The following is a 10,086-nucleotide window of genomic DNA, read 5'->3' on the forward strand; positions in this document are numbered from 1 at the left end:
ATGTCTTGTGTGGACACGCCATAAGAGCAACAACAAAAACACACTCATGAGGACCCGAATCTACGCGCGCACAAAAAAATAAATCGCCCTCGGAAATCCACCCTTTAAGAGTCGATAAGAAATCCCGCAGGACAGAAATCAGAACACCTCCCGAATACACAGATGCAATCACCCCCTGCCCTCCCTTCCCCTCTTCCCCCTCCACTCCAGCGCATCAACACGCAGAGGTTCATATACTCGACGCGAGCGAGCGAACTGACGAACGCACACGCACACACACCTACCTCAGCCTCCTCCCGCACATAGACACATACACACACACGCACACACAAAAGCACACACACATTCAGTCCAGCGCGCCACCACGCAGCCCTCAACCAGCCAGTCAGTTCTCTCTCAGACCTTGCGACGGGCGGACGTATCTCGCGTCGCTCTCGTCAGCTGGTCACTGGCCACTCCGTCCGCCATTGATGGAAAGGAATTGATTGTTCTTTTAACGACACCTGTGCCCTTACTGTGATTGACGAACGAGTGCATGGTGTATCGGAGCATCTGGAAATTATATTTGTCTCAAGCTGGATTACCTGTTGTATCAAGCAGATTCATTCATTTGTGATAATCGTGTGACGTGATTTCGTCCGGAAAGTAAACCACCAGTGCCAGCGGTCCGGGTCATTCGCTGACGTCCAGAAAGTGCAAGCGACGGATCTGAGCGTCAGTGTGTGAGGATCATAACAGTTGTGATACGTTTCTACGTCTCCGTGCAGTGGACCCGCAAGATTGTTTCTTATTGAGTGACGCAACCCTCGTCAGGGAAACAAAATCGCAACATAGGAAAACGAATATATTATCTTCATATTACTAAAGTGATAATCTCAAGGATATTAAAACTGCCGAGAAAATAATTCCGGTGTCAGCGCCATCGGCTTTCTGTCGTCCTTCCCCCACACCATTATTTTCCCGTCAGTGTTGGAAGACGGTGGGAAGCCCCTGACACCTGCACGTGCGGTGTGCCACCACATGTCCCAGGAATTGTCTTGAGATTATGGTGTCCCTTAGTGCACCCTGGCCGTCCCTGGGGCTGCTTTTAGGGCCCGAGGACCTTCTCTGCTGACCTGCCACCAACAACAATGAGGTAAGTTGTGTCTCGGCGCCACTGTAAACAAAGATGATTTTTTCCCTTCGGAGAATGTTTGATTTCTGTGTGTTTTATTCCTTCTTTTCTCCTTGTTACTCTTTGTCGATTTTCATTCCTTTTCGTAAGTGGGATGTGCAAAAATCAAAAACAAATGATGAACAAGATTTCCGCTCTTTCTCCTGGAATTAGAATTGTCCATGAATTAAAGTCGCATCCATTTAGGCATGCAATAAAGAGTACCCTTGGCCGGTAACGATCAAACCACACTCATCGCCAATTCCCTCCGACAGCGCGAAATCATCCCAGTACTTTAGACCAAGAACTGTATCGAAAGGACTGCCACTTATAATGGAGGGTTTGTGTGTTCGCCGAGACATCCGGGAATACAGTGTGTAGGAATTATGTCTTCGTGTGTGACTGACAGACTCTGTGATGAAGAACATGAATACAGTGCGGTTTAGGTCCGTGTATGTTTTGCGAGTCCGCTCTTGTGATTATGAATTGCGGTGTTTTATGGTGTGTTTATGATGGTTGAAGTCCGGTGGGTTCTCGTTCTGTGATTATGATGGAATAGTCATAGAGAAATTGTTCCGATAATGGCCGCTAATGAAATCATTGTAGAATGACACTCATTTGCATGTCTTCTCCGCAACTCGTATGTTTTTCTAATACTTTGAAAATAGAAAAAAAAAGAAATAGAGAAGCATATCGGGAAAAAACAAAGTCGCAAAAAGGAAAAAGCGAGGAGAAAACAGATCAAATTTTCTTTTTTATGTTTCACGCTTCACTTCCCCTGTTCAAGATGCATACTGCACTCTGCTCAAGCATGTAGGAACAGTCTCTGTAGATTCAATAAATGCGTACAGATACCTCGGATGAAATAATCAGGTGAAATTTCTTTATATAGTCGTACAATCGTGTATGTACTTGTTAAATGATAAATGATAATGATAAACAGCCTGTTGATTTCTTCAGTGTGGTCCTAACCTGTTACTGCGTCATTGCATTTACAAACTAAACCAGCTAACGCAAGTCATTAAAACGATTAGATAGGCGACTGGGAAGTTTTTAGGAGCGAAAATCGATTCAAAGAGTCGCGTGTGACGTCCATTCAGAAAACACATAAATCAGTTAGGTACGCTAGTCGTTTGACAAGAGCAAGAGACCTAGCAGTCGTAACTTAAAACTTGTCGTTCGTTACCAATATTTGTATTCAAAAGGGGGAAAAAGAAAATAAAAGGAAATGATTGAACAAGTAAATAAGTTTACGTACGAATAAAGGGTTTTGGTTTTATATCTCGCGAGCCAGAGGTGAGAAAAAAAGAAAAAGAAAAGAAAAGGAAAAGGAAAAAGAAAAAAAAAGAAAGAAAGAGAAAGGGAAAGAAAAAGAAAATTAGAAAGAGGGAGAAAGAAAATGGCAGACAAAGACAGGGAGAGGGATGAATAACGTATAGGTTTTGTGAGCCGCAATTGGGGACCAACTTTGTCGAAATCAAGTCCGGCAGGTGAGCAGAGGGCGGCCGAGAACACCGTACGTAATCTCAAGGTGGAAATGGGCGGGGAAGGCCTCGTGGGCGGTGGAGAATGGAGGGGCGGGAATGACCAAACGTTGCATAAGGCCACGAGTTCGTAATGCGATGTGGTAGAAATACGCAATTAAGATAGATAGGCCTAAAGAGAGAGAGAGACAAACAGACAGAAATAGGGAGAGAGAGAGAGAAAAAAAAAGAGAAAGAGAAAGAGAAAGAGAAAGAGAGAGGGAGAGGGAGAGGGAGAGAAAAGTAAATCAGAGATAGTAGCATCACCAGAGACTGATGTTCAAGCAGGTGGCGAGGTCGCAGTCCCGTACAGCAGGTGTTGTATAGTCGGAGAGACAGTAGAAAAAAAAGTTATTTTCAACATCCACTTTTTTGTTGTAGATGTTTTGATATAATCGGTGTGTCACTCTAAAGCATTTTTAGGGATCTCAAATGGGCCGTGCAGTTTTTTACTGTTATTATTATTATTCATTGTCAACATTCACATTGCACACAGTAAGCATAATCCCTGTTTGAATCCATACACAGTCAGCATAGTTACTTTAAACTGTTTTTTTCTACTGATCATGAGTCGTTCATAGAATTGTTGTGAACCTTTTTATTATTATCATATTATCATCACCATCAACACCACCACAACCATAGCTATCGTCATCGTCATCGTCATCGTCATCGTCATCGTCATCGTCATCGTCATCGTCATCGTCATCATCATCATCATCATCATCATCATCATCATCATCATCATCATCATCATCATCATCATCATCATCATCATAATTTTTATCAACATCAGCATCGTTCAGTGTAAATTCGTACGATGTCAAAAATAATACTGAAATACGCAGAATACTACAGTCATCATCACTTATTTATTTATTTATTTATTTAATTATTATAAATAATTTTTTCATTGTCATCATCATTATCATCATATGGCGGAGCAAACATGATTTTTTCCATAGATAATACGCAAATGCTAATAGACCTTCTCAGATATGTTAATCGCCTCACATCGACGGTCCTTGTTAATTACCCCAATGTTAATTATCCTAAACAGATCATTAGCTAATCACTGCTTCATCACGGTGAAGCGAAACATGCGTAGCCAAATGCAAAAGCAATGACGGAGATGAAATGCAATGATGATAATTCTAATAATTATGACTGTGATGATAACGAGCGTAACGATTATCACAAACGGCGACTTTGATAGATTTAATTCGATTACGGCAATGGCGATAATGATCTTTAGAGTGATGCAATGACGGTGACAATTAATTATGGCTGGCGCTGATGGAGTTAATGACAGGGCTTGTGGCGGCGATGGAGTCCAGATGGCGGAGGGAAGGAGGTGCGTCGTGGAGGAGGTGGAGGAGGAGGAGGAGGAAGAAAAGGGGGGGTGGAGGAAGTAGGGGGAAGTGGAGGAGGAGGAGGAAGAGGAGGGGAGTGAAGAGGAGGAGGAGGAGGAAGAAGAAGTAGATATGGAGGAGGGGGAGGAGGAAGAGAAAGAGGAAAAAGAAGAGGAGGAAGAAGAAGAAGAAGAGGAGGAGGAAAAAGAAAAGAAGGAGAAAGAGGAGGGGAGAGGGAAGAGAAAGAGGGGAAAGAAGTTACGAAAAGAGGGGAGAAAGAGGAGGAGGGGAGAGGCGAAGAGGAAGACACGAGAGGAGAATAGGAGACGAAGAGGGAGAGATGAGATCTGAGCAGAAGGGAGAAGAGGAGGAGGAGGAAAGAGACACGAAAGGAAGGGAGAAAGAAGGGTAGGTGGGAGGCGAAGAAGAAAGAGGAGAAGGAGAAAAATAAAAGTGGGGGAAGAGAACGATGCGAGAACCAGGTAGGTAGGTAAGGAAATAGAGATAAAATGTGATAAACAAGGGAAAAAGAGGAGTTTAAAAGAAAAAGGAGGATGAGTATCTTCCTACTCATCCTCGAGACAGTCATGAGGAAAGGAAGAGGAAACAGAGAAGAGAAAAGATAAAGAGAGAAGAATAAGGGTTGAAGAAAAGGGAAGTAAGAAAGACGATTGAGACTGGAGAGGTAAACGAAAGAGAGAAAAGTAGAGAACGAGAAGAGGAGGAACGGCGATAAAGAGAGAGTATAGGAAGAACTCGAGTTAGTGATCACAAAAGGATGATGGAAACGAAATGAAAAGGTAAAATCCGTGAGAAAAGACGATAATGGAAGAAGAGGAAGAAGGGAAGGAGAGAGAATTAGAAGGAGGAAGGTACAGGAAGTCAGCTAGGGGAGTCGGCCCTGATAAAATGGCTCGGTCGCTGCCCTTGTCTGTACTAAGGGACAGCTCTCTCTCTCTCTCTCTCTCTCTCTCTCTCTCTCTCTCTCTCTCCTCTCTCTCTCCTCTCTCTCCTCTCTCTCTCTCTCCCTCTCTCCCTCTCTCTCTCTCTCTCTCTCTCTCTCTCTCTCTCTCCTCTCTCTCTCTCTCTCCTCTCTCTCTCTCTCTCTCTCTCTCTCTCTCTCTCTCTCTCTCTCTCTCTCTCTCAATCTCTCTCTGTCTGTCTATCTGTCTCTCCCTCCCTCCATCCCTTTCTCCCTCCCTCTCTTTCTCTATCTATTTATATATTTATATTTATCTTTCTTCATATCTGTATATATATATATATATATATATATATATATATATATATATATATATATATATATATATATATATCTTTCTCTCTCTCTCTCCTCTGTGTCTGTCCCTTTCCCAATACATGTGTTTTTCTCGCACTATCTATCTGTCTATCTAATAAATTTCTATTTATCTATATGTCTACCTACCTACCTACCTACTTACTTACCTACCTACCTACCTACCTACCTTTCCCCCTCCACCAACACACAACCCCCCCCCCCCCCCCGCCTTCGCCCACTGCCGGCGATGCACGCCCGTAGGACATCGGCCGGGGGGGAAGGGGGGGGGGGGATTCCACATTCCTGCCTTGGGGTCTCGGGTTCCACTCAAAGGTGTCAGATGCCTTAGAACCTTCTTCGAGGTTTCCAGGTACCTTTGGCAGGATCTTGCAGGCCTTCGTCAGGATGCAAGAACTGTTGCAACAATCGTATGAGGTGGATGGGGGGTGGGGGGTCGGTCTTTAATGTCGCGGATTTGTATTTGGTCCAAATGGATTTTTTTTTTCGTTCTTGTAGCTAGAAATACCTATACTGCGTTTTAATACCATTTGTCTGGTATTAATTATTCGGTATTTCATGATGTCAGCGTAATATTTCAAAGATCATAGCACCACTCACTTTCCCAGATGGTTTCAGGTGGTTCCGCAGTCAAGTGGAGGGGGAGGGGGTGGAAAGAGTGTGTGTGGGGGGGGAGGGAGGATAAGCGAAGGGGTGGGGCATTGAGAGGGTAGAGAGGGTAGGCTATAGGAGGAGGGGAGGGGGTCGAATCTCGCCGTCACCCCCGCCATGAGGACGCCATGCTGTCGTTACGCTTACACGCCACGTAACATCTCAGATATGCGGGTACCGGTATACACGCGCGCACACGCACACACTCACTCACATACACAGAGACACACACTCACTCACTCAACTCACTCACTCACTCACTCCCACTCACTCACTCACTCACTCACTCACTCACACACACACACACACACACACACACACACACACACACACACACACACACACACACACACACACACACACACACACACACACATACACACACACACACTCACACATTCACTCTTTCTTTCTCTCTTTCTTTCTCTCTCTCTCTCTCTCTCTCTCTCTCTCTCTCTCTCTCTCTCTCTCTCTCTCTCTCTCTCTCTCTCTCTCTCTCTCTCTCTCTCTCTCTCACTCTCTCGCTCTCTCTCCCTCGCTCCCTCCCTCTCTCTCTCTCTCTCTCTCTCTCTCTCTCTCTCTCTCTCTCTCTCTCTATATATATATATATATATATATATATATATATATATATATATACATATATACATATATATATAACACACTCCTCGCATGGCCACGCCCGCCCCCCGCCCGCCCCCCGCCCGCCGAGCCATAGCTAAGCCTAGAGCCAATCTCTCTCACCGACAGAGGACTCTCGGCCTCGAGTCAAAGAGGCGAAGGACGGCTGTTGGTCGCAGGTGTCACGGCGCAGAGAGACACGTCGAATCAATCACCTGTTTTCATGACAGGGGGGAGGGGGGGAAAGGGGTAGGGGTTTGGGGGAATGGGTATGGGGAAGGGGTGGGAGGTAGACCGGAATTGGGTTGGGGGAGGGGGAGAGAAAGGGGGAGGTCTGGGTAGGGGGAGGGGTGGGAGGTAGAGGGGATTGGGTGATGGGTGGGATTGGGTAGGGGGAGGGGGAAGGGGAAGGGGGGAGGTAGAGGGGGAAGGGTAGGGGTAGGGTGTGGGAGACAGAGGGAGATAAGGTTAGGGAAAGGGGTCGGGGGGTGGGTACTGGTGGTGGGGAAGGGGCATAGAGGGGGGGGGGGGTCGGGTGTTACGTGGTGGGGGGTACGACCATATCTGCCATTTATAGAAACCAACGGAGGCAGGGGGGGAGGGGAGGGTATGGGCGATGGTATAGGCCTGTGATTTAATAGTAATCCCCCCCCCCCCCCCGATTCACGCCTCGTAAACTCTCCATTGTCTAAAGAGGAAAGCATAATATTCAAATTAAAAGGTAATATACATCATATTAACTTTCAACTCCCCTTGCTCTCCCCCTCTTCAACCCTCCCCCCCCACTCCCTCCTCCCCTCTCCCCCTCATCTTTCCTCCTCCCTTCTCTCCCCCTCTTCTCCCCTCCCCCTCTACTCCTTCCTCCCTCTCCCCCTACCTTCCTCCTCCCTCTCCCTTCGACTCATCTCTCGGTAACTGACTCCTTTCAAAAAGACAATGTTAAAAAAAAAATAGAAATGTAAAATAATTTCGTAATGGTTTCTGAGAGGACTGACGGCCACGCTATGCATCGTCTTGTTCGGATGACTGAACAGCACCAGTTAGGGAGAGGGTGGGGGGGGGGGGGGTGGAGGATGGGGGGTGCGCTGGGTCGGATTTTATTGCTTAATTCTTTTAATACGTGTTCTTTTTTTTCTCTCTCTCTCTCTCTTTTCTTTCTTTCTTTCTTTTCTTGGTCTGTATTCCCTGCTGATCCGTTTATTTGTTTCCGTTTTTATAAATAGTTTTACGTTGGTGATTATTATTTTTTTATTTCGTGTGTGAGTGTGTGTGTGTGTGTGTGTGTGTGTGTGTGTGTGTGTGTGTGTGTGTGTGTGTGAAAGTGATATTTTTGCAATTTGTTTAAGTCTCATTCCGCAAAGCAGAGGAATCATAGCAAAGGGAAGAGGAGGAGGAGGAGAAGGAATAACAAGATGCTGGACGAATAGGAGGAGACGCGGAAGCGAAGAAAGACGGGGAAGGGCGAACCAGAGAGAGAGAGAAAGGGAAACAGGACAGCGGCAGGCGTCCGGGTTCCTCCCAGGGCGGAGCAGGTGCGCCACACATGCCGAGCGCCGGCCGAGCCACCTGCGACACCAGCTCCAGCCTCGTCGTCGGCGCGCGAGCCATCTGTCTGTCACGCCGATTCATCTGCCGCGATGGAACCCGCTGCCAATCGAAAACTTGCAATGAACTATGCTTGCGTATACCAGTTCGTTGCTGCTGCTGTTGCTTACAGTCACCCCCCCCCCTTCGCCTGTGTGTTTGACTCGGCAGGTGGTACACTCCGCCCTCTCCAGCCCCCCCCCCCCCTGCACTACCCACCAGCTGGTCGTCGTCAGAGGCAGGGTGTTAATCAGGCGTTAACGGCGTGTTATCTTTAACATGATCGCGACCTGCGGCGCCGTCAGGAGTGTGGATGTCAGCACTTGCTTTCAGCTCGCGTTGCCACATGAAGGACTTCCCTTTTTTTTTGGGGGGGGGGATTTATGCTTTTGGGGGTTTAATTGTTATTGTCGTTGACGTTTGTCATTATTTTCATCATAGCAGAGAGAGAGAGAGAGAGAGAGAAAGAGAGAGAGAGAGAGAGAGAGAGAGAGAGAGAGAGAGAGAGAGAGAGAGAGAGAGAGAGAGAGAGAGAGAAAGAGAGAGAATCAGAGACAGAGACAGAGGGAGAGAGAGAAAGAGGTAGTTGAAAGAGAAGGAGAGAGAGAAAGAGATAATTGAAAGAGAGGGAAAGATGTGCGAAATATCAACGAGGATGCCGCCGTCGTTTCTCTCCGAGGTCCCCCTAATTATCTCTCGCTTTCGGTGTCACCATCGGCAGCATCACGCCAGCGGGATCCTCACTATCTCCATCAAACGCCGTGAACCTGCTCCCCCCTCCCCCATTCCTTCCCTCTCCCTCTCTTCCCTCCTTCCTCCTCTCTCTCCCTCCCCTCTGTATCTCTTCCCTCCCTACCCCCTCTCCTCCTCCCCTCTTCCTTGCCTACCCACCCCCCTGTCCCGCTCCCCTCTTCCTCTCTTCACCCCCTACCACTCTCTCTCACCCCTCCGTCTCCTCCCCTCCCTCTCCTCCCCTCCTGCACCCTCTTCCCCCCTTCCTCCTCCCCCTCCCCCCTCCCCCTCCCAACCTTCTATTGTTGTCATTAATCTCTTTGTCATTCTCGTCCGCGGGTTGATAGGCCTACGTATCTCTCTCTCTCATAAGGCCTACGGCGGCCGCTCCGCTTCAGACTTGAAACTGGATCGCAAATGTTGCTTCCCACGCACGCGCTGCTCTCTCTCTCTCTCTCTCACTCTCTCTCTCTCTCTCTCTCTCTCTCTCTCTTTCTTTCTTTCTCTCTCTCTCTCTCTCTCTCTCTCTCTCTCTCTCTCTCTCTCTCTCTCTCTCTCTCTCTCTCTCTCTCTCTCTCTCTCTCTCTCTCTCTCTCTCAAAAAAGGAAATATATAAATCTGTAATCATGAGAAGATAAACCTTATATTTTAATCCATTTGGATCTGAGAGGGAGAGGGAAGGAGGGGGGGAGGGGGGAGTAGAGCTCTGTTAATTGTCATTGTTGAGATTAACGTAGTCTGTGGTAATGTTTATTTCATCTTGAGTTTTTCATCTTCTATTATTGTTATTATTATTATGATTTCTTGAGGGGGTGGGATTTTTCTTCAATGCTCGTTTCTCGTTTCTCGTTTATCGTTTATCTCTATGTATGCCTCTCATTTAGTCTTTTCTATTCCACCCGTCCGGTTTTCCAACCTTCTTCCATCTCCTCCACCTCCCCCATCCTCTCTTCCTCCCTCTTTCTCTCCTTCTCTCCCTCCTTTACGCCCTCCTTTTCCCCCTCCCTCTTTCACTCCCTCCGTTATCCCTCCCTTCTCCCTCCCTCCCTCTTTCTTCCCTCCCTTCTGCCTCCCTCCCTCCCTTTTCTTTCCAGCCCTCCCTCCCCCTTCCCTCCCTCCCTCTCCCCCCTCTCCCTCCCTCTCCACCCTTCTCTCCCTCTCCCTCCCTCTCCC

The 10,086-nt window shown here is 47.3% G+C and overlaps 1 protein-coding gene across 1 annotated transcript in view; it reads left to right on the forward strand.

Moving 5' to 3' along the window:
- The first annotated feature begins 349 nt into the window (after positions 1-349).
- The window catches only part of LOC119596893 (vegetative cell wall protein gp1-like), a 28,434-nt gene continuing 18,697 nt past the window's right edge, over positions 350-10,086 (forward strand). The window contains exon 1 of the mRNA XM_037946251.1: positions 350-1,135. Within this exon, the coding sequence (XP_037802179.1) occupies positions 1,131-1,135 (5 nt within the window). The 5' untranslated portion in view covers positions 350-1,130. The remainder of the gene's footprint in view (positions 1,136-10,086) is intronic.

This window comes from Penaeus monodon, chromosome 38 (assembly GCF_015228065.2).
Source record: "Penaeus monodon isolate SGIC_2016 chromosome 38, NSTDA_Pmon_1, whole genome shotgun sequence".
NCBI classification, from domain to species: Eukaryota; Metazoa; Arthropoda; class Malacostraca; order Decapoda; family Penaeidae; genus Penaeus; species Penaeus monodon.